The 24,289-nt window shown below is 42.9% G+C and overlaps 1 protein-coding gene across 1 annotated transcript in view; it reads left to right on the top strand.

Moving 5' to 3' along the window:
• Window positions 1–24,289, top strand: part of TES (testin LIM domain protein) — a 42,538-nt gene that overhangs the window by 6,492 nt on the left and 11,757 nt on the right. Inside the window, exon 2 of the mRNA XM_024207101.3 lies at window positions 9,061–9,146. Coding sequence (XP_024062869.1) covers window positions 9,061–9,146 — 86 coding nt within the window. The remainder of the gene's footprint in view (window positions 1–9,060; window positions 9,147–24,289) is intronic.

The following is a 24,289-nucleotide window of genomic DNA, read 5'->3' as shown; positions in this document are numbered from 1 at the left end:
TGGAAACCAGTTACAACAGAAAACTCAGCCCAGTCACTGTCAATGTAGTGTTCAAAAAAAAAAAATTTAAAGGAAAAACCATTTAACTTTTCAGTGCAAATTAACAATTTTGCCTGCAAGGAAAAAAGATACCAAACTGAAAGGATGTGGAAGGGGACGACTAATTCTATTTTTTGTTAATTGATCTTAGAGCAATTTCTTTTCTTCATTTGAAGAAAATAAAAATGAAGAAATGCTCACATGGTGCATCCTGACTGGCTGTCTGAAGTGTGTTCTACCGATCAGCAAATCGCTTCTGAAGTGAAAAAGTTGTCCTATGCTTAGGCTAAGATGCTAAAAGAAGATTATCTCCAAGTGTGTTTGGAAAAGATAATGAGCAGTTCTTTCCTTACAAGCAAAAGTAACGAGGCCCAAACAACAAGATCACTAACAATGTTTGGTGCTGAGATTTGTTAAAAGAATAATGGTTAACATTCTCCTTTGTCATAAACAACAGCTCTGTCAGATTCATAATGTTTTTTACAGTTACTGAAACTGAACAAAGCATGAGGGGAACTTGAAGGAAAAATATTGATTTTCTTTCTTTACTAAATACACTGTTACATCAAGCACCCCTCCTTTAGGATTGTATTTAAAAAGTCTCTCCTGACACAATTGTCCAATTTCAATTGATTGCATAAATGATTGTTGTACAAGATGCAAGCTACCAAACTCACTAAAGTGGGAATAGACTAAAATAAATTGTTGACAGTGATGCTTTTTCTGTATGTGGCTAGTTAGTTTTTTCCTATGCTCCCTCCCCACCCTCTCAAAGATGAGTACGCCGAGAGAAAAATCGCTAGGATCGAATTGAAAGGTGGACAATGGTTTTGTATTGTGTTATGATCATGGTTATAATTCCCACATCTCTGACAGCTGGATGTGTATGCAGCCAGCAAATACTTGTACAAGTTGAATAAACACGACTAGCATTTTTTGACATTTTAAGTAGTAAGTCTCCTTAATAGCCTTAAGCTTTATCACCAGGCGGTGTACCAATGCCTTAATGTTTACATTCTGACTCTTGCATACAATTTTTAGCTAGACAACATTGTAACAAGTGAATTTTCACTACTTGTATACTAATCTTTTTTCTGCTGCAGCCAGCTCCATGATTTATACTGTTGTCTGTGCTGCTATGGCCATCCTCACTAATGTTCTCCTTAGATACAAACATTTTTCTGGCATCTCTTAATATTGTTAAATGGATTTTTTTCCCCCACAAATGCTCCTAAAACATAAAAGTGTAGGACTGGAAGGGACCTCAGTAGATCTAGTCAAGACCCATGCCCTCAAGGCAGAACTACATAATAACTAGACCATCTCTGACAGGTGTTTGTCTAACCTGTACTTAAAAACCTCCAATGATGGAGATTCCACAACTTCTCTAGGCAATATGTTCCAACACTTAACCATCCTGACAGAAAGTTTTTCCTAATATCTGACCGAAACCTCCCTTGCTGCAGTTTAAACCCCTTGCTTATTGTCCTATCCTCAGAGGTTAAGGAGAACATTTTTTCTCCCTCTTCCTTGCAAAGTACCTTTTATGTACTTGAAAACTTATGTCCACCTCTCAGTCTTCTCTTCTCCAGACTAAACAAAACCCAGTTTTTTCAATCTTTCCTCATAGGTCATGTTTTCTAGACCTTTGATCAATTTTGTTGCTCCCTTCTGGACTTTCTAGTTTTTCCACATCTTTCCTGAAATGCGGTGCCAAGACCTGGCCACAATACTCCAGCTAAGGCCTTATCAGTGTAGAGTTGAAGATATTGAGCAGAACTGGACCTAATCTAAATCCTGGGCAGATTTGTTATGTTTTATTTTTTTCATACCTCTGTAAAGCCATCCTATTTTAAGACCGATTACAATAATAAAACTGTGGCATGTACTGGGGGGAGGGTGTAACATGGGACTTCCTCACAATGTGTAATGAGGAGCATCAAGCCTGTATTGGTGGGTCCCATACTTCTGGGCAGTTTCAGTGGCCTCAAACTCAAAAAGGCCCCAATGTGACCTCCCTTTCTCAGTGTAGCAGCAAGAGTCTCAGCCTTTGGAGTTACTTTCATCATCAGCCAGTATGGGAGATGGGAAGGGAATACTCCACAGTCTCTGTTGCTCTGTAGAGCTCGGTAACCACAGTTCAGCCTCCTGCCTGGACAGAGTCCTGCTTCCCTTCTCCAGGTGATCTCTGTAGAGTGGGGAGGGAACCCAGGCCCACCGTCTACTCCAGGTTCCAGCCCAGGGACCCTAATGGTAGCAGCTGTTGGCTTTCCCTTCACCAGTGTCATGGCTTTGATTCCCTGGGCCACTTCCCCCATGGCCCCTTTTCCTAGTATCACCCTTACCTCAGGATTCAGCAATGCTTCCTCTTCTCTAGCTCCTTTCATCTCAGCCTCTTGGAGAGTATTGGAAGGAGAGCTTTTAACCAGTATAAGTGGGACCTTGATTGGTTCCAGCTGTCTCCATTAGCCTAATGGCCTTAACTGGTTAATTGGAGTCAGGTGTCTTAATTGGCCTGGAGTAGCCTTTTTTTGGCTATCCAGGGAACAAGGGCCTGCTCATTCTGAAGACTGATATACCTGTCTTCCAGCACTCTTATATTCTTCCTGTCTGAATCTGTCACAACATATAGTTGCCACTAAATTTCATAGGCATTGTCTCAGAAGCCTACACCTACATAGGAAAGCTCTACATCAAGACAGTAACTCTTTCTATTGGTGGGTTGCCCATAAATTGTAGTTATAACTTGCAATCATAAGAAATGGAATGTGAAATCTAACACAACTCTTATCTGTTCCTTGATTTTATTTCAAATTCCATTTCATTAAGTTTATCTACTGTAAAAGCCAATCCAACAATGAGGGTAAACGTAATCACCCGATCAAAATAGCATCAATATGGTACTCCCAGCAGCTGAATATCTTGTGTGGATTTTGTCCTCTTTGTCCATGTCTTTACACTTATTTTAGACATTCCCTAAACTAAATTAGGGTCTGTCAGTGATTTGTTTGTTTTGTGTGACTTTTTCTAAAGTGTGGTGGGGCACTGTGGAAAGTATTTTTTTTTTTTCTTTTTCTCTTGTCTCTTCCACATCCATATGGATGAAAAGTTGATGTCAGGATGTTCTGCACTCTAACTTCATCCTTTCATTAGTGACTTTGGTTTATAGGCTACAGATTGAATGGTCACAGAGACTAAACTGCTCTTTTGCCTGTTATGGTGGGACTACCTACTTAAACAGTGAGGCACTGGGGAAACAATGTGGGGAAGCGTCCACTGTCCATACTCTTAACTTTGTTTTTAAAAACAAAAGACCTCAATTTCCAGTGTAGTGGCCCTTTTGCAAGTGCTAAAATCTCTTTAAAATGCTGTCAGCCTGATTTAAAATCATATCTGATAAAAAGGCGGTGGGGAACTCTGAAGTCTTTTATGCCAAATTTCAGCCTCAGTCAAATATTTGCGGTCTAGTTATAAATCCCCGATAATCCAGGTTAATAGTAGACATTCAGGGCTGCTATAATATATCACGCATATGAACAAACTATTAAATGCTTACATACAGCCACTGGGGTTATAGAGTAGCAGCAAGCTTTTGCTAAAAGTTCTGAAATATATAGATGGTCAACTGTGACAGTTGGTTCAGCTTGGAATGGAGTAGAGTCGTCTTTTAAGACCATTGCATGTTGTGAAGAAATACTTCCTTTTATTTGTTTTAAACCTGCTGCTTATTAATTTCATTTGGTGACCCCTAGTTCTTGTGTTATGAGATGTAGTAAACAACACTTCCTTATCTACTTCTCTACTTTTGGTAGCACTTGCTTAGCTGTAACCATTTAAAACACTGTGCCCATGAGTCATGAAAGGAGCATGAAGCAGATGTTCATTATATTTATACTATCTTCCATACCCAACCTGTCCCTAAATCAGCAATCTTGTTTGAAATACCAGATTTTTTTTGGATAGCTTTCTTAAAAAACATTTTCTTTAACAGCAGTTGACGTGAAGAAACCTTCCTCTGGCAGCATTTCATTTGACCTATCTATCCAGTTTCTTCCATAATTCCATTTATGGAGAAATTGATTCCATCCTCTTTTCAAACTCTCATTCTCTACTTATGTGCATATTCAGTGCACTTTGTTATATTTTTGGATACACTGACAGGCTAGTCTGGCACAGAGTAACAGCGCCACAGGTCCAACATAAAGTGCTATTCAGAAGGTTCAGAAGCATGCCATTTTGAGAAGAGGAATGGAGAAAATGCAATGCATTTCATTAGCTTCCCTGCCAATTTGGGGACTGTTTGAATGCACCAAATGTGGTCTGTTGTAGTCAGCTAATGAATATTGACTACAGTTCTATGTATATAGTCAGTCCTTACTGCTGAAGCAAAAGACACATGTACTAAATATTCTTTGACTATATTACTTGACACATGCTGGCAAGTGCAGAGTACATGTGAAGGACAAAACTCTGCAACACTTTTGTTTATGGATGCTAAATAACTATTTTGGGAGGTGGAATGAGTAGTTCTACTGTCAACAAAGACAATGGGTGTGACCACATAGTGGGGTAGAGACTAGTGCATTTCTGAACATGAATGGAAGTTGTAGCTAGACCAATTCAGACTGGAAATAGGGCACGCATTTTTAACATTGAGAGTGATTAACCATTGGAACAACTTGCTACTCGCTGACCATTTTTAAATCAAGATTGGATGTTTTTCTAAAGGATCTGCTCTAGGAATTATTTTGAGGAAATTCTATGGCCGGTGTTATTCAGGAGGTAAGAGTAGATTATCATAATAGTCCCTTCTGGCCTTGGAACCTGTGAATCTATATGAATTTACAGGCTTAACTTCTTTACAGAAACTTCAGAATTCTTTTCTTTTTTTTTTGCCGGGGGCTGGAAATGGAGATGGGGTTAAGTATCAAACAACTCAAGCTCTCTAAAGTAACTAGTTCATGAGGACCCTAGGCTGTCCCTATTTAACTCTTTCCATATTTTTATCCATAAAATTGCCTCGCTACTCCACAGGTCATATATCCAAAGATCTTATTACCCCTTGTTGCCACAGCCGTGCACTGGGAATTCCTATTGTATGGCTTGTTCACTATAACCCCTAAATCCTTTTCAGAGTCACTGCTTTCCAGAATGCAGTCCCCTATTTTGTAGGTATGACCTTCATTACTTGTTCCTAGATGTTTAACTTTCATATAACTGTGTTTTTAAAAAGCATATTCTGTTTCAATGGGCCCATCTTACCAAGCGATCCAGATTGCTTTGTATGACTACCTTGTTCTAATAATTATTTACCATTCCACCAATCTGTGTCATCTGCAGATTGTATCCCCAGTGATTGTGTTACCCTACTAGAAACACCCTGATTAGATGGTTCCCAATTAATGTCTACTTTTTGAGCTCCATTAGCCACTTTGTTATCCATTTAATATGTGCTTTATTAATAATGCATAGTGCTAATTTTTTATTCAGAATGTCAGGCAGTACTAAGTCAAATGCCTTACAAAAGTCTAGGTATATTAAATTATCAACCGAACTTCTGATTCTATACTTTGGTAGGTTTTGTCAAACATAATCTTATTTTGCATAAAACAAATGCATAATGCAGCAGAGGTTTTGTGAAATATTGTAGGCACCCAGCAATGAGGTGGACTTTGGGTGCTTAAGTTAAATGACTCTCTTGATCAGTGGTGGGCAACCTGTGGCCCACAGGCATGACACAGGCCATCAGGGTAATCCGCTGGTGGGTTGCCAGACAGTTTGTTTCCATTTGCACGGCCGCCCGCAGCTCCCAGTGGCTGCGGTTCACAGTTCTCAGCCAATAGGAGCTGCGGGAAGCAGCGTGGGACACAGGGACGTGCTAGCTACCGCTTCCCACAGCTCCCATTGGCCGGGAACTGGGAATTGCGGCCACTGGGAGCTGCGGACGGCCGTGCAAATGGAAACAAACTGTCAGGTGGACCGCCAGCGGATTACCCTGACGGACCGCAGGTTGCCCACCACTGCTCTTGATCTTTGTTTAAAACTGGGTTTTTCCTTCATTGACTTTGTGTCTTTCATCTATGATGGCTGATAGTCGCTGTGGTGTTTTGTGTAACCATGCTTGTTGGGTTCTGTTTTGCTGTTTGGTTGGACATGTTACACTAGCACTAGAATAAGTTATTAATCACAGATAATCCTGATTAGCTGGTCAAGATAAAATGGAGATAATCATGGCTCTATAAAGAATGGTTTGTCCATTTATCGGGTCATTGAGCTATTCAGGAAACAGGGATGATGTAAGTGACCTTTTTTTAAATCCTAAATTCTTTTCCTCCGAGACCAGGCAATCTTCAATAAGGAAATCTTTCTCACATATTTTTCAGATGCATCTATTGTTCAAGCCTGCAATATTAAGGTTTTCTTTCAGTGTACTATGTAAACAAAAATGACACGCAAGTAAGTGATACTAGATATCCTCTAAAAGCTTCTAATATGAAGGTAAATAAAGTTTATTGGCATTCTGTTTTAAAGCAAGAATAATTTTTGCCTATTGTAGCATACAGGGAAAGTGATCTTGCTTAGCATTAGTTTGCATTCTCTGCAGGCAGTCTGAGTTAGGACTGAGAAGAATTGGGAGGGAGATTATCAAATATTCATGAAATTCTTCAGAGTTTATTTTAAGTGGTTTTTAAATCCTCTTACTTTTGGAGAACTTCAGTAGTCCAAATCCACGTATTTCCAAACCTCTCCCTGCCCTCAGGTTGGCTTGCGAAATCCATTTAAATTAAGCTAGAGTCACCCTACCTCCCCATCAGACAAGGGCTAAGATTTGCCAATTAAATGATCAGTGAGTTTCCCATCAGCGTGTCTTATCCCTGAACCTCAGTTGGAAGGCCCCCTGCAGGGACCTGTTTTAGCCAAGTGTGCTTGATGTTAATTTGTCACATTCCTATTTAATAGAGTAGAATACGGTTGAGAGAAGTCCTGTCTCTAAATCCATCATCTTCTAAACATTTGCTGAGCTGGGTTCAGGTTAGCACATCCAGCGAGGGGTATATGACCGTGCAAACTAGGATCCATCACCTTGAACCTTCAGGGTGACGAAGGTGCAGCCATGATCTAAAGGTTGCACCTTTGAAATGCTAGTTTTTTGGGGAAAGAAGTAGGGAAAATAGCTCTGGAGTTTTGCATAGGAATGTTAAGTTATGGGGCAGTAGCTAATGGTAGAGGACAACATATGTCCTCTCCCATACTATGGATGCATGGGAAAAGCCCAAAGACCACAAATCAGAAGAGTTCAAGGGTAATAAGGTGACACTAATAGACATTTGATTAATCTTTCAGCTGCCAGAAATGGCATTTCCTGTTACATTAGTTTATTTAGCTCCCTCTTGGAAGGCTTGTTCATCAGTCTGACATAAGTGCAGATTTCTCGATTCCAGATATGTTACTCATATCACAAATACTGCAGTTAGAATAACTAGAGCTCTATCTAAGATGGCAAACTGCAACATAAGCTGCTGAATAATTAATTTGAACCATCGACTAAACCGGCGGTTCTCAAACTGTGGGTCGTGACTCTATTTTAATGGGGTCGCCAGGGCTGGCTCAGACTTGCTGGGGCCTGGGGCCAAAGCCCAAGCCCCACCACCTGGGACCAAAGCCAGAGCCAGAACCCCACCGCCCAGGGCTGAAGCCAAAGCTCAAGGGCTTCAGCCCTGGGTGGCAGGGCTCAGGTTACAGGCCCCCTTCCTGGGGCTGAAGCCCTTGGGCTTCGGCTTTGGCCCTCCCCCACCCAGGACACTGGGGCTTGGGCTTTGGCCCAGTCACCTAGGGCAGCTGGGCTCAAGCTTCGGTCCCCCCACTCCTGGGGTCATGTAGTTATTTTTGTTGTCAGAAGGGGGTGGCGGTGCAATGAAGTTTGAGAAACCCTGGACTAAACTATAAAAAGATTTGCTTTGCTTCATTGTTTTAGAGGCATAAGAATTACCATATTACATCTAACCAATAATTTAGTCTAATCTGATATAGTGGTATTTGACACCACTGCTTCCTTTCTTCCCACATCAAATATACTGCTGGCAATCTGAAGAATGGTGTGTACACATGCATTCTAGTGGGCGGAGAAGGAGTATTTTTTGCACTGTATGATGATAAGGATTGATGGTCATTGTCGTTCTAGCAAGTGTAAATAAAAATTCTGTTCTTTCAAGTGTCTAGTCCTTTTTGGAATCTTAAACTCCTTAGCAGTAATCTATGTTGGTGATTCCATGAATTACCCTGATATACCCTTTAACTTTTTTTGATAGCTGAAAAATTATTCAACCTTCTAATTTCACTGCTACTTTGCTGTATTATGTGAATAGCAAATATCACTCAATTGTTGGCCTTTATCATACCACTTATTATACTCTCTCCTGTTCTTCTGCATTCCAAATTAAATACAAGCCGCTTTTATTCTCTCCATATATGAAAGCATTCCCCTACTGTTTACTCTCATTGCCCTTCTCTAGATATATTCTGTTGTGTCAGAGAGAGGTGGGCCAATGGTAATGATTGAGAACAGAATATGCTACACTGATTACAACACTATTGAGGACGGGATACGCCACAGTTTTAGCTATTCCGTGGCTAATAACATCTAAGAAATATCCTGCATTACCCTCGTGATGTTGTATTCTTTTATTCCTGACCTCTGACTGAAGTTAATGCATATAAATGTCTTGAGGGAGTTCTTGACTGTAGTTTATATCCTTCATTTGAACATATGTACAATTTAAATGTTTTCTGTATTTACCTTTAAAACTAGATGGAATAGCTTTTATGGCTCTGTTCTTGGTTCAATGACTAAAATGTCATCCTCCATAAGTTGTCATTTGATTATTCAAACTTCTTTTCTTTGACACTTAAGATCTTGATCATAAAATGTAAGGGAAAAATAATGGAAACTGAGATGCAAAATATAATCTCTTTAAAAATAATTTTAAGTTTCATAAAAGCTTTCACTTTACTTTTAAACAGATGGGCTTGGGTCATGAACAAGGATTTGGTGCCCCATGCTTAAAATGCAAGGATAAATGTGAAGGATTTGAACTACACTTCTGGAGGTGAGTACAAGTCTGACTTCGCTAAAATATAAGGCTTGATCCTACAAACACTGATGCACATACTTAACTTCTGGGGTATAAGTACAGTAATGCTGTTGTCTTCAATCAGACTGCTCAAATACTTTATTGTTAAAGCATATGCTCAAGTGTTTACAGGATGAGGGCCACAATTTGGCAGGTACTTGAGCTGTGCCTTGTAGAGCTGTGCAAATAATAGCTTTTTATTTTTTTGTCTTGCTGACCATTCTTTAAAACCAAATTGGTTTTTTTAGCTTTATAAAAAATTTGAAGTAAATTTTGAAATGAAAGCTTTTTTGAATGGAAAAATCCAAACTTTTTTTTAAAAATGTCTAAATAAAATGTTTCAGGAGGCAGTTGGAACAATTTTTGGTAAATTCAGCACAACCTCATGAAATGTTTTGCTTGACCTGAATTTTTGAACTGGGGAAGAAAGGAATTTTGGCTGAAAGAATTCACTCCGCTCTAGTGCCTAGCTTCAGGCATGTGAGTGGTCTTCAATGGGGACTATGGGATTATTTTTGTGTTTAAAAGTTAGGAGCATGCTTAAGAATCCTGCTGAATCAAGGCCATAAATAGGAACTCTATTCCTCTATTTTATACAATGAGAGAAATGGGGGGAAAAAACACTTTGTTTTGATAACTAAATGTGTTGTGCCCCTGCTTCCAACAAAATACATAAGCATTTGTCTGAGATCAGCTGTAGTTAAAATTATTTTAATTTACGTTGAAAAACTTTGACGGTATGCTGTTCCTGAATCCAAGATTGGCTATGGCCTCTATTTTCTGTGCAATAAACAGATAGTGGCTCGTTAGTGCTTTATGAGGTTTTTTTATAGCATTAGTATTCTGTATTTCTCCTGCTCAGCAAAAAAACTTCCACTTCTCCCATATTATCATTTCCACCACCCGCGCCCACCCACCAGAGTCTGGGTTCTACTAAAGCCTGACTACACTTAAATTTTACTGGTATAACATTGTCGGTTAGGAATGTGGATTTTTCTTAACTGAAATAGTTATACTGGTAAAAGCACTAGTTTGGATGCAGAATACCGGTCTTGCATCAATATAGTTTAGTCTACTTCTTGAACTGAAATAAGTGCTTATACTAGCATAGCTTTTGTACTATATAACTATATCACGCTGGGTGGGTCTCTAGGGTAGACAAGGTCTATGACGCATTCACTCTCTATTTAGACATTCTGCTGCAGCAGAGAGTAAACTCAGTATGCTGGATTCTGGATCCAAACTAGGGCTTTTACCAGTATAACTATTTCAGTGTATTGCCTTTAACTACTGACCCATCCTTCCTCTCTTGAATGGCCTTAAAAGTGAAGCAAGTAGTCTGTAAAGTGAATCATGCTGTATAAATGGGTACTGAAGGGGGAAAAAAAGCCCAAATTTTGCTGATAAAGGAAATGCAGACCTCTGAGTGTGTGTTGCAGCAGCTCATCAGTCAGGAGGAGGAAACACACCTGAAAATCCATTCAGTTGATCATACTACTTTGAAATAAAAATGCTCATATTTTAAATAGGATGTAACCACAAATGGACAAAATCTTAACCCGATCAGCTTTTCATTTATGTTAACCTTGAATTTACTAGTTATCTTTTCACTGAGACAAGAAAATGTGGGCAACAGGAGTGGTGAGGATTGCAGTCTGAGTTGCTGTTACAGTTGGGAGGCTTAAACGAGATCTCTAAACCCAACCACTCTGTTTTATTCTGCTTGGACGTTTTTAACATCTGTCTGCTCTACTGTCTGAATACATTCGGCATGATACCAGTGTAGTACTACCCTCTACTGGATGGAACTGAATCTGCTCTCCAGTGTTTCAGTTTTAATTGGCTTCCCTTGGTTTCTTGAGCAAGGGTTCCCAAACTTTTTGCTGTGTGACCCCATGTTAATGAATTCTTCCCAGGACCCCAAACAGCATGGAGGACACCATTTTTGAAGAGCAAAATGGCATCCTCCACACAGCATGCCTTGGATGCCCATATTGTGAGGTCGTGCCACATGGAGGATGCCATATTGCTCTACAAAATGGCATCTTCTGCACAGCGTGACCTTGTATGTGTGGTATTTGCAAGGTCAGGCTGTGTGGAGGATGCCATTTTGTAGAGCAAAATGGTATCCTCCATGCATCATGATCTTGCGCGCACCATACATAAGAGGGCAAGTTGTGAAGAGCAAAAGATACTCACATTGTGAGTATCATCCACATACTAGGGATTGCAGCCACCCCAACTGCTGATGGTATGACCATAGTTTGGAAAGCCCTGCTGTAGTGTCAGGCCTGAAAACAATATAACACGCTTCAAAGAGCTGCTGGGGATTCTCCTTATGTTTGTGTGAAAGACCCCATAGGCTTTCTGGAGAACAAGATTGAGAGTTGTATGACTAGCTGGTGGCAGGCCATTTCCCTTGTGTGGAACAGACCAGGTTTGGAAACTATAAGCCTCTTTCTATCCAGAGCACAGGATGGCTTGGAAGACAGAGGTGAAAGGATCTATGTCATAAATAGGGCCTCGTGTATGGTGTGATTGTGAAGCCATGTAACTACAGGTTATTTTCGAATTGCTACAGAACTATTTGAAAGTCTAAGCTTTTAAAAAAAACTGTCTAGGCTTCAAGGTTATAATAACTAAGTGTAAGTTAATGTAGTGGTGTCTGCAAATAGCCTACAACAATACTCTTTGTGGCGCGGATGCACCCACTTCTTCTCAGTGGGATATTAATACTGTAGTCTTAAGACTTCAAAATTGTTCACAACACTTATTTTTCTCTGAGCAGTTTAGCGTTATCAGGCTAATTGTTTTGGGTTTTTGTTTTGTTTTTGTTTTGGCATTTCTGAACCACTATCACCATCAGGGTTTTTCTTTTTAAGAGATAACTATTAAAAACCGTAGGTAAAATAAAGACTTAAAAACTGTTGAAGTAAGGCAGCATGGAATCTACTGTTCAAATTAAAGTACAGTGTGAATTGATGATACTCATTCCTGCAGGGTTTTGCCACTCCTGGAAGGCAAGGAAATTGTGTTGAAATGCAGACTTCTATAAACTTGGCAAAACCTCCCTGCAAGGGGGGAAAAAACTTTATACATTAACCGGCATTCTCTTATATTAATCTTCTTCAGCACCACTTCTCAACCAGGGATGGGGGGCATGAGCAGGTTTCAGGAGGTCTGCCAAGACTCGGGCTCCAGCCTCGGGTGGCGGGACTTGGGGAGGAAGCGCCATCTCCACCCCCAACTCACCCCAGCAGGCCACCCAGCCTGTGTGGGTTGGGGAGGGGTGCAACCAAAAGTTTCAAAATTACTGCAGAAGAAAGATCTCCCCCTGCTATCAGAAGGGGTTGCCTCACAGCCATTGGCTCCACAAGCAGGCAGCGACTAGCCAAGGAGATACACCACTGCTCTGTCCTGCTACATCAGCACTTCAGGGAGCAGGGCCAAATGGAAGGCAGAAATCGGGAGGAGGGGGGTATGTTGTCCCACGTGCCCCACCCCCAGGTGTTGCCTCTGGTTGGGGGGTCTGCAGGTTTGCCTATTTATGTTTTAGGGGTCCCTCTCTCCCAGCGCTCTGCCACGACCACACAAGCCACGTTAAGGCGCTGCTGAGGCTTGCCAGTGTAGACTAGCCCTTAAGTATGATTACATACTTTCCCACTAGATGGAGTGTAAGACTGGAGTCATGTAACGTAACCTATTACAAGCAGCAGGGAATGTTCTGACTTGCCTTTTGAAATGCAGTCTGAGAATTCACAGTGCTGTGTGAATACCAAAAGATGCTAATAGCCTGCCAAGTTCACAAAAAAGCTATTTGGGACCAGTAGTTTCCTCAAGGTCATCTAACCCTTCAGCACCTGGTACAGCCCAGGGTTGGAAATATGGTGGTTTAAGCCACATTTCATATCTTTCCTCATTCTGGGGCCAAAAAGCAGATCCTTAGGCACATCTTGCAGCTGCCCTGAGGATAGGGTGACCAGACAGCAAATGTGAAAAATCAGGACAGGGGGTGGGGGGTAATAGGAGTCTATGTAAGAAAAAGACCCCAAAATCCGGACATCTGGTCACCCTACCTGAGGATGTTTTAAATTGCACCGGCTCCAAGGGGCTATACCAGTAGAAGGGGAACTTTAGGATTTCCTTCGAGACCTTTTCCACTCGGCTTACCCAGAACACCTCATCCAGTTCCAAGAGAACATTTCATCTTGTTTTCTGGGATCGAAAAACTCTGTTAGTCACTCAGGTTACTTTAATTAGGCATGTAACAGCTCTATGCCCACATTGGCCGGGCCCAGACATGGGGTTTGCATACAAGGTGATACCATAATACCAAATCACCTGTGTCACTGCACCGTTTGTATATATTTTTCCTAGGGCAGGTCTTCACTATGGGGGGGGGGTCGATTTAAGATACGCAAATTCAGCCACGCGAATAGCGTAGCTGAATTCGGCGTATCGGAGCCGACTTACCCCGCTGTGAGGACAGCGGCAAAATTGACCTCCGCGGCTCCCCGTCGACGGCGCTTACTCCTACCTCCGCTGGTGGAGTAAGCGCGTTGATTCGGGGATCGATTATCGTGTCCCGACGAGACGCGATAATTCGATCCCCGAGAGATCGATTTCTACCCGCCGATTCAGGCGGGTAGTGTAGACCTAGCCCTAGCTCAGAACATCTATTCTTGATTCTAACTGGTTTGAACACTGGGCAGATTGTGTGATAATTGCTTATGTCCTCGCCTTATCTACATTTCAAGCTTATCAGTTCAAGGTGTTCCCATTTATCTCAACTAGCCTGAAAACACTATCTCTAGCACACAGCCTGTCACACCCTTCTTTACAGTCTAACCTTGCACTCAAGTTTACTCATGCCTGGCAAGATTTATGCCTACAGGGGGAAGGGGTGTGGAGTATTTGTATTCCCTTTATACTGAGGGCCAGGACCCTGAGATTTAGGGCTGTTAAACCAAACCTGTGCTAGTGAGGTGAAGGGAAGGGCATGCTAAGGAACTCTTCTTGGGCAGCTGAATCTGCCAGCTTCAGGTTTGCTCTGTGACAGGAGCCAGCACAAAGTGGTTGTGGTAAAGACCAGGATGTGGCCCAGAGTTGTATTAAAAGGTTGGCTGTCTCAACTTCTTCAATCCACCCTTTCCCTCCACCTCATCCTAACACACACATCCAGGGATGGGGAAGGTGCTGGCAGAGTCACTGAACCTGTCCTTCATGAACTTTTAATTTGTTTTGATCTAATAAACCCATCCTCCATCCCCTGAGAGTAGAAGGGAGGGGAAACCACTTTCCGCAACATGTAGATCTGGTGGGAAGTATAAGAAGCTGATTTCCATTCCTCACACCTCCACTCCCAAACATACACACTGTAAGTGCTGCTGCCAGCTCAAGGATTAGAATCATAGGGTTCAAAGAGACCTCAGGAGGTCATCTAGTCCAACCCCCTGCTCAAAGCAGGACCAACCCCAACTAAATCATCCCAGCCAGGGCTTTGTCAAGCACCACTTCCCTAGGTAACCCACTCCAGTGCTTCACCACCCTCCTACTGAAATAGTTTTTCCTAATATCCAACCTAGGCCTCCCCCACTGCAACTTGAGACCACTGCGCCTTGTTCTGTCATCTGCCACCACTGAGAACAGCTGAGCTCCATCCTCTTTGGAACCCCCCTTCAGGAAGTTGAAGGCTGCTATCAAATCCCCCCCATCACTCTTCTGCAGACTAAACAAGCCCAGTTCCCTCAACCTTTCTTCATAAGTCATGTGCCCCACCCCCCATTTTTATTGCCCTCCGCTGGACTCTCTCTCCAATTTGTCCACATCCTTTCTGTAGTGGGGGACCCAAAACTGGATGCAATACTCCAGGTGTGGCCTCACCAGTGCCGAATAGAGGGGAATAATTCCTTCCCTCGATCTGCTGGCAATGCTCCTACTAATGCAGCCCAATATGCTGTTAGCCTTCTTGGCAACAAGGGCACACTGTTGACTCCTATGCAGCTTCTCATCCACTGTAATCCCCAGGTCCTTTTCTGCAGAACTGCCACTTAGGCTAGGTCTACAGTACGGGGCGGGGGGGGGGGGGGGTGTCGACCTAAGATACGCAACTTCAGCTACGTGAATAGCGTAGCTGAAGTTGCGTATTTTAGGTCGACTTACCTGGCTGTGAGGATGGCGGCGAGTCGACTGCTGCCGCTCCACCGTCGACTCCGCTTCCACCTCTTGCCGCGGTCGATTTCCGGAGTCAACGGCAGAGCGATCAGGGATCGATTTTATCACGTCTTCACTAGACGAGATAAGTCGATCCCCAATAGATCGATTGCTACCCACCGATCCGGCGGGTAGTGAAGACGTGCCCTTAGTCAGTCGGTCCCCAGCCTGTAGCGGTGCATGGGATTCTTCTGTCCTAAGTGCACGACTCTGCACTTGTCCTTCTTGAACCTCATCAGATTTCTTTTGGCCCAATCCTCCAATTTGTCTAGGTCACTCTGGACCCTATCCCTACTCTCCAGCATATCTACTTCTCCCCCCAGTTTAGTGTCATCCGCAAACTTGCTGAGGGTGCAAACCATCCCATCATCCAGATCATTAATGAAGATGTTGAACAAACCAGCCCCAGGACCGACCCCTGGGGCACTCTGCTTGATACCAGCTGCCAACTAAACATCGAGCCATTGTCACTGCCCGATGATCTAGCCAGCTTTCTGTCCACCTTATGGTCGTTTCATCCAATCCATACTACTTTAACTTGCTGGCAAGAATACTGTGGGAGACCATATAAAAAGCTTTGCTAAAGTCAAGGTATATCACGGTATATGGGGCCTCACCGTTCCTCGGCTTCGTGGCACCACTCGCCGGCAACCCAGGGTACTGCTCCTCCGTGGTCTTCCTACTCAGAGACCTCAGAGGCGGACTCTTATCACTCCAGCAGATCATGGAACAGGAGGTCCAAGTCTCGATGGAGTCACCAGCCATACCCAGCACTGTGGCAGCAACAGTGGCAGCTGTTTGCTCAATGGCCCTTCTGGTCACCCTGGGCTTACCACCAGAGCCAGGGTCAAGTCCATGGTCCGCGATCCAGGACTGCTTCGGTGTCTTTGGCATCCTTCGTGCCACAGACAGCGCCAGCTCCGCCGTCAGTGGCACCACTGGCACAACCAGCTCCAGCACCGTCTCTCAAGGCAATGGCACCACCAAGGGCTCCAGCTTTGACCCCACCAGCACTGTCAGGCTCAGCACTGCCTGACTTGTCGGCCCCGGCACCAGCCACGGTGCCGAATCCCCCATCCGCACCGGCACCGCAGCTCGAGTACCATGTGCTGAGGGACCCCAGAGGGGCTGAGGGTAGCAAGCAGGGTCCGCTACCGGTCCTCTCGTCCTCGCCTGATGAAGCGGTCGTGGGGACATCGACGGCCCTGGCTCTGAAGGACAACCGTGTTCTCCAGCGGCTATTGAGACGGGCCACTCAAAGCCTGGGGATACAGGCCAAGGAGGTGGAGGAGGAATTGGACCCTGTTGTGGACATCCTCACTCCCTCCGGCCCATCCAGGGTTGCTCTGCCACTGATAAAAACAGTAGTGGACATGTCCAAAAATCTGTGGCAGAGCCCCCTTCTCTGGCCCCTACAGCCAAGAAAACTGAGCGGCGCTACTTCGTACCATCTAAGGGGTATAAACACCTTTATACCTCCCCTCCCCTGGACTCTTTGGTGGTCGATAAGGCCAATCAGAGAGAGCGCCAGGGGCTCCAAGGCGCCACCCCTAAAAACAGGGACACCAAGAAGCTGGACCTAGTTGGCCGAAAGGTCTATTCGACTGGAGGCCTGCAGCGCCACGTAGCCAACCAGCAGGCCACTGTAAGCCGCTACGGACATAACACCTGCTCGGCGACGGCTACGTTCATGGAGCTCCTGCCTCAGGATTCTCGGGTGGATTTCTCCACACTGGTGGAGGAGGGGAAGTTGGTCTCCTGGGCGCCTCTGCAAGCCGCTCTGGATGCGGTGACTTAACAGAGATGCTTTTTGAAACTTTGCACTTTTAGAGAGAGGTAAGGGATTGACTCTGTGTGCACAAATTTGCAGAGGGACAATACGGTTGAGGTCTGTTATTTCTCACCTCTAGTTTGTTTGTTTGATTTATTTATTTACTCATTTAAAACATTTTTGCTGTAAAGAGGCATGTTATCTCTGGAGACACAAATCCACCATTTGAGAACTGCAAAACTAAGCATCTCTGATGGTATCTTCTAGACTGAGCACTGAATCCCATTCGGTAGATAGAAAGATTAACCTAAATAATTTATATAGAAGCCCCTGAAACCCCATAAGATTGGGTCCCTAATCCATGAATTATTGGAACTCATTTACAAAACTTTTCTTAAACATTACTTGAATATGTTGTCTCATACTATAGAATTAGAATTTATAATCTCTATTCCATATGAGATATCTTTGAGGTATAATGTATCTTAATTAAAACTATCTTTAGATAGGTTTTTCCTCAAAAAGCATTTTATCAAAATATCCGATTTAAATAAAAAAAATCATTTTTTTTTAATTCATTGGTTTTTATCCACCGTGCTCTGCAATCACATCAGCCAACTCCCTCAGCACCCTCGGATGCATTGCATCCGTCCCCATGGACTTGTTCATGTCCAGCTTTTCTAAATAGTCCTTAATCTGTTCTTTCACCACTGAGGGCTGCTCACCTCCTCCCCATACTGTGCTGCCCAGTGCAGCAGTCTGGGAACTGACCTTGTCTGTGAAGACCGAGGCAAAAAAATCATTGAGTACTTCAGCTTTTTCCACATCATCTGTCACTAGGTTGCCTCCTCCATTCAATAAGGGGCCCACACTTTCCCTAACCTTCTTGTTGCTAACATACCTGTAGAAACCTTTCTTGTTATCCTTCACATCCCTTGCTAGCGGCAACTCTACTTGTGCTTCGGCCTTCCTGGTTACACCCCTCCATGCTCGAGCAATATTTTTATATGCCTCCCTAGTCATCTGTCCAAGTTTCCACTTCTTGTAAGCATCTCTGTTAAGCCAAGCTGGTCGCCTGCCATATTTACTATTCTTTCTGCACGTTAGGATGGTTTGTTCCTGCACTCTCAATACGGCTTCTTTAAAATTTAGAACCAATATCTAACCCAACCTTTTCCACCAAGAGCATCAGATTTTCAGTCTCTTCATTGTGCTTTATTATTGGAAAATAACAATTGCTATCCTCTCTCCCCCTCCCCCAAGCCCCCCACATGTGATCTGGAACAAAATAGCCACTGTGTCCTTTCTTCAAGTTGCTGGCCCTTGGTCGGGGCACATTTTCTCTCCCTTGCTAGAACCTGGGAAGAGGTTGATATCTGGCAGACTGTCAGATGCTAATTCCTCCTTCACCAGGGACTCAGGCTAGGCAGTCTTCATCCAAAAAAACCCTGTTTTATTGTCTTCTGCGGATATCACTTCATGGCAGGGGAATGGGAGTGTCCCCTCAGTTGGCAGACTTTAAGCACTAGAACTATCTGCATATGTGCAGCTACTCTTTCCTCTCTGCTCTCTGGGTGAGACAAGGGTCCTGTTAGAACCCAAACTAGGCCTGTGGGAGCATCCTTTTTAAAAAAAGGAAATTCTAGCTCTGCCACTGATTCTGTGTGCCCCTGGGCAAGTCACTTAACAGCTGTCTATTTTATCACCATTTACAAATTGGGACAATACTTGTTAGAATACATAACTTCCCAATAGGGGTTGTTTGGATTCACCAAGGGCAAGTCATGCCTGACTAACCTAATTGCCTTCTATGACGAGATAACTGGCTCTGTGGATGAGGGGAAAGCAGTGGACGTGTTATTCCTTGACTTTAGCAAAGCTTTTGATATGGTCTCCCATAGTATTCTTGCCAGCAAGTTAAAGAAGTATGGGCTGGATGAATGGACTATAAGGTGAATAGAAAGCTGGCTAGATCGTCGGGCTCAACGGGTAGTGATCAATGGCTCCATGTCTAGTGGGCAGCTAGTATCAAGCGGAGTGCCCCAAGGGTCGGTCCTGGGGCAAGTTTTGTTCAATATCTTCATTAATGATCTGGAGGATGGCATGGACTGCACCCTCAACAAGTTTGAAGATGACACTAAACTGGGAGGAGTGGTAGATATGCTGGAGGGTAGGAATAGCATACAGAGGGACCTAGACAAATTAGAGGATTGGTCCAAAAGAAATCTGATGAGGTTGAAGAAGGACAAGTGCAGAGTCCTGCACTTAGGACAGAAGAATCCCATGCACTGCTACAGACAAGGGACCGAATGGCTAGGCAGCAGTTCTGCCGAAAAGGACCTAGGGGTTACAGTGGATGAGAAGCTGGATATGAGTCGACAGTGTGCTCTTGTTGCCAAGAAGGCTAACGGCATTTTGGGCTGTTTAAGTAGGGGCATTGCCAGCAGATCGAGGGACGTGATCATTCCTCTCTATTCAACATTGGTGAGGCCTCATCTGGAGTACTGTGTCCAGTTTTGGGCCCCACACTACAAGAAGGATGTGGAAAAATTGGAAAGAGTCCAGCGGAGGGCAACCAAAATGAATAAGGGGCTGGAGTCAGAGGCGTAGCGAGCGCCCTCCGTACCCTCCGACCGGAGGGGGCCCCGCAAGGAACGGGGCCCCTAAAAGTGGCAAAAAAAATGTAAGGTATAACTAGGTAAGTGACATTTATTGACGCTATTGCACAATCCATGTCGGTTTTACTGACAAAACCGTGAAGTCATTATGATACATCATAATGCTATTGGCTACATCAGTTGTCTGTCAGTCAGTTTCGAATTTTAGTTGGACCCATTCAAAGAATGTGTATTTGCGTTCATAATGGCGGTCGGCGGATAAATGTTATTAATTTAGTTGTTTAATTTTTTATCGTTTGAAACGATTCGTTTCCAACGCAGAAGCGTGCTTTGTGATGTCTAAGAGAATGTATAAGAGCAGAGCTAGTAAACGAAAGGCAGCAAAAGATGCCGAGAAGGAACTTGAGAAAATTCCAAAGTTGTCAACGTATTTTGCGCTGCAATCCAACGTACAGGTACAAGCACATGAAACGGACAGCGCTAGCAGCGACGAATAGTATCCAGAAGTGCTTCAAGTGAGGTCGAAGGTGAAGCCAGTTGTTCTACCAAACAAACTGACAGATATTCCAGCTGCTGTCGGGAAAGAAGTATCTGAATCTGAACCACTGACTGATGATCCAGGAGATTAGCCGTCTATAATATCGGACAGGCAAGTGTGTGACATTGTTGCACGTGGCCCACCGCAGCAGAATGAAAGTTACGAATTTCCATTTAACGAGGAAAGACAGAGGTTCACAAGTACTCATTTCTATCGAACCATGGCAAATGGCGAGAAAATAAGACGTTCATGGTTAATGTACTCAGTTCAGAAAGATGCCATTTTTTGTTTTTGTTGTAAATTATTTGGCACTGGCGACATACCGCTACGTCGTGGAACATCTGCTTGGAAAGCACTGTCAAAAAGACTTCAGCAGCATGAAACAGGCAAAGGTCATCAAGACTGTATGGTGAAATGGTTTGACCTTCGGTCAGGCATAGTAAACCGTACATCTATTGACCAACTCGAATTGCAGGCTTTTCTGAAAGAAAGAGATTTCTGGAGAAATGTTGTCAAACGCATGGTTAATGTCGTTATTTTCTTGTCCGAAAGAAACTTGGCATTTCGAGGAAGTAATGAAAAGCTCGGCGGTCCTTCGAATGGCAACTTTTTGGGACTGTCTGAATTGCTTGCAAAGTATGATACTGTCCTCAGCGAACTTTTACAGAGGATTAAGAAGGCAGAGACACATGTTCAGTACCTCAGTCCACAGATCCAAAACGAGCTGATTCAACTTGTTGCCAGTCACATTCAAGAGGCCAACATAGCGCAGCTTAAAAAAGCAAAATATTATTCAGTTATTTTGGACTGTACTCCCGACGTGTCACATGAAGAACAGATGTCTGTGGTGTTACGCTTTGTTGAATGCAACGGTGAAGATGGTGTCAATATTCGTGAAGCGTTGGTTGGTTTTCTTAATGTTCATGATACAACTGGCGAGGGCTTATTGGAAGCGTTTCTTGAAAAGGCAAACAACTTAGGAATAGACATTGCTGACATGAGAGGCCACGCTTATGATAACGGCGCAAATATGAGAGGAAAGAATAAAGGAATTCAAGCCCGCATGCTAGAAATAAATGACCGTGCCTTGTATGTACCATGTGGAGCTCACACTTGGAATCTTGTGATCTCAGACGCGGCAAAGTCATCGAAATATGCCGTTGACTTTTTCGGTCTGATTAACAGAATATACGTTCTTTTCTTCTTCACCTTCACGTTGGGATATACTTCAAGAACATATGCCAATATCTGTTAAAGGGTTATCGGACACTCGTTGGGAGTCGAGAATTGATGCTGTGAAGCCATTGCGTTATCACCTTGAAGAATTGTGCAATGCTTTGTCATCGTTGCGAGAATATGCGCTCGAAAAGAAAGATGGCAATACAGCAACAGAAGCCGGTGCGCTTTTAGACCATGTTACTACGTGGCCTTTTGTTCTGACTGTGTACACGTGGTACGATATACTATTTCACGTCAATAAAACCAGCAAATTAATTCAGTCACCAGACGTGTCAATTGATGTACTGCAGGCAGAAGTTGGTGCTACAAAGAAGTTTTTGGAAGACTGTCGAAATACAGGATATATCTCTGTGGTCACAAATGCACGTGAAATAGCAGAGCATATGGGTATTGAGCAGGTGTTTCCAGAAACCAGGGTGCGACGTAAGAAGAGAATGTTTGATTACGAATGTGCTGATGGTTCGAGTCGTCTTTCTGCCGAAGAAAAATTCAAATCGCAGTTCTTTCTTGTTCTCACTGATCAGGCCATATCTTCTGTTTCGTCACGATTTGACCAACTCATGGAGTGGTATAAGTTGTTTGGATTTCTGTACAACGCTAACAGCCTGAAGCAGTGTCACAGAGAAAATGAACTGGAGAATCACAGCAAAAATTTTGAAAGAAAAATGGGAGACATTGATGCCAACAAACTCATAATGGAATTGAATCGTTTTATTTATGTCATCGAGAAAGAGAGAGGACTTGTCACGGCAAACAATTTTTTAACGTACTTATACAAGAACAGCCTTCAGGAGATATATCCGAATCTTTGCATTTGCATCAGAATTCTTCTGACCACACCAGTTACTGTCACTGGTGCTGAAAGGAGCTTCATCAGAATGAAACTGATCAAGAATATCCTGCGCTCAACCATGACAGATGACAGGCTTTCTGCGCTTGCAGTTATCTCAATCAAAAACAAGATGGCCAGATCTCTGGACTATGATGCATTGATTAACCAATTTGCGGAGAACAAGGCTCGAAAGAAGCGCTTTGCGTAAATACGGAATACATGTACACTGTAGGCCTATTTATACATAATATGAACCCTGTATATTGTATAAAATAAATACCGCATTCCAGTTTCTGCACTGTAAGGGGCCCCGCCCGGACATATGTTCGGAGGGGGCCACGTTCTTTGTTGCTACGGCCCTGGCTGGAGCACATGACTTATGAGGAGAGGCTGAGGGAACTGGGATTGTTTAGTCTGCAGAAGAGAAGAATGAGGGGGGATTTGATAGCTGCTTTCAACTACCTGAAAGGGGGTTCCAAAGAGGATGGATCTAGACTGTTCTCAGTGGTACCAGATGACAGAACAAGGAGTAATGGTCTCAAGTTGCAGTGGGGGAGGTTTAGGTTGGATATTAGGAAAAACTTTTTCACTAGGAGGGTAGTGAAGCACTGGAATGGGTTACCTAGGGAGGTGGTGGAATCTCCTTCCTTAGAGGTTTTTAAGGTCAGGCTTGACAAAGTCCTGGCTGGGATGATTTAATTGGGGATTGGTCCTGCTTTGAGCAGGGGGTTGGACTAGATGACTTCCTGAGGTCCCTTCCAACCCTGATATTCTATGATAGAGTATAGGATAATGACCAAGGTGGACTGATTTTTAAATCCTCAATCAGGAAACCTTCATTTAAATCATCAGGGAGCGATGATTTTGTTTTGTTTTGCATTAGTTATTTTCCTACAGAAAGATTGACTCTCTCGTTTATTGGTAATCCTAAAAAAATGTTGATTTGCAACTAAATATAGCCTTTACACTAAATTTGGTGTTTCTTTTTACTAACAAGGAGGATATGCTGCATCTATGAACATTTAAGCAATATAATTTCTTAACTTGCATTTACTCATTCTTAGTTTTAAACTTTTTAGGAATGTGGTGAATGATGCATTTGTTAGTTACTAGATTAATTTTTTTACTTATTTGTGTCAAGGTCTTTTTGTATGGAAATTTGAATTCAATTAAATGCACGAAAACAGCATTTTAAATTTTTATTAGTTAAATATCTTTTTGGTGTACAGGATACAAAAAGTATCAATTTATTAAAACATGTTTTTTTCATTTAAAACTGCTTATTAAACAGATGAAGTCTTATATGTAGCTATTGGATGGAATTGATTGTTTCTGGTCACCACGTTCTTCAAGATGTCAGAACTAGTAGATTTCATCCGCACTGAGTTTTTACTCATAAATTGGAAGGGGAAAACAAGATGCCTTCAACTCCCAATTGGTTCTTAATTCTAAAATAGTCACTGAACTGAACTAGTTGAATATACTGAAATGAAGAAAACATTCAGCACCAGAAGAGGCTGCTGTTGTCAAAACTGATGTAGCACTTCAAGAAACACTGGGTACAGGTGCTGAGCCAGTGACTTTCACCAGTTCTGTGATTTGGGTTTCTTTGAAGCTTTGGCAGCAAACGTGTACTGCTTAATATTTTTATTTTACATGATTTTAATAGATTACAGTGAGTTTAGGCCTTAACATAGGTTGTCATTATTTCAAATTTAATTTTAAATATAGGTTTATTCTTAAAAATAAACCTGTATTTACATTAAATCCCAACATTTTATTTAAATAAAAATATCCTTTATTGATTTTTATCCACGGTGGGTTTTCTTCTATGGTCAGAAGGGTGATCCGGTGGATGGAGTATACTTGGACTCTCAGAAAGTCTTTGACAAGATCTCTCACCAATGG

This window comes from Terrapene carolina, unplaced genomic scaffold (assembly GCF_002925995.2).
Source record: "Terrapene carolina triunguis isolate 2854851 unplaced genomic scaffold, T_m_triunguis-2.0 Scaffold68, whole genome shotgun sequence".
NCBI lineage: Eukaryota > Metazoa > Chordata > Testudines > Emydidae > Terrapene > Terrapene triunguis.
This window is presented reverse-complemented; position numbering and strand designations above follow the sequence as displayed.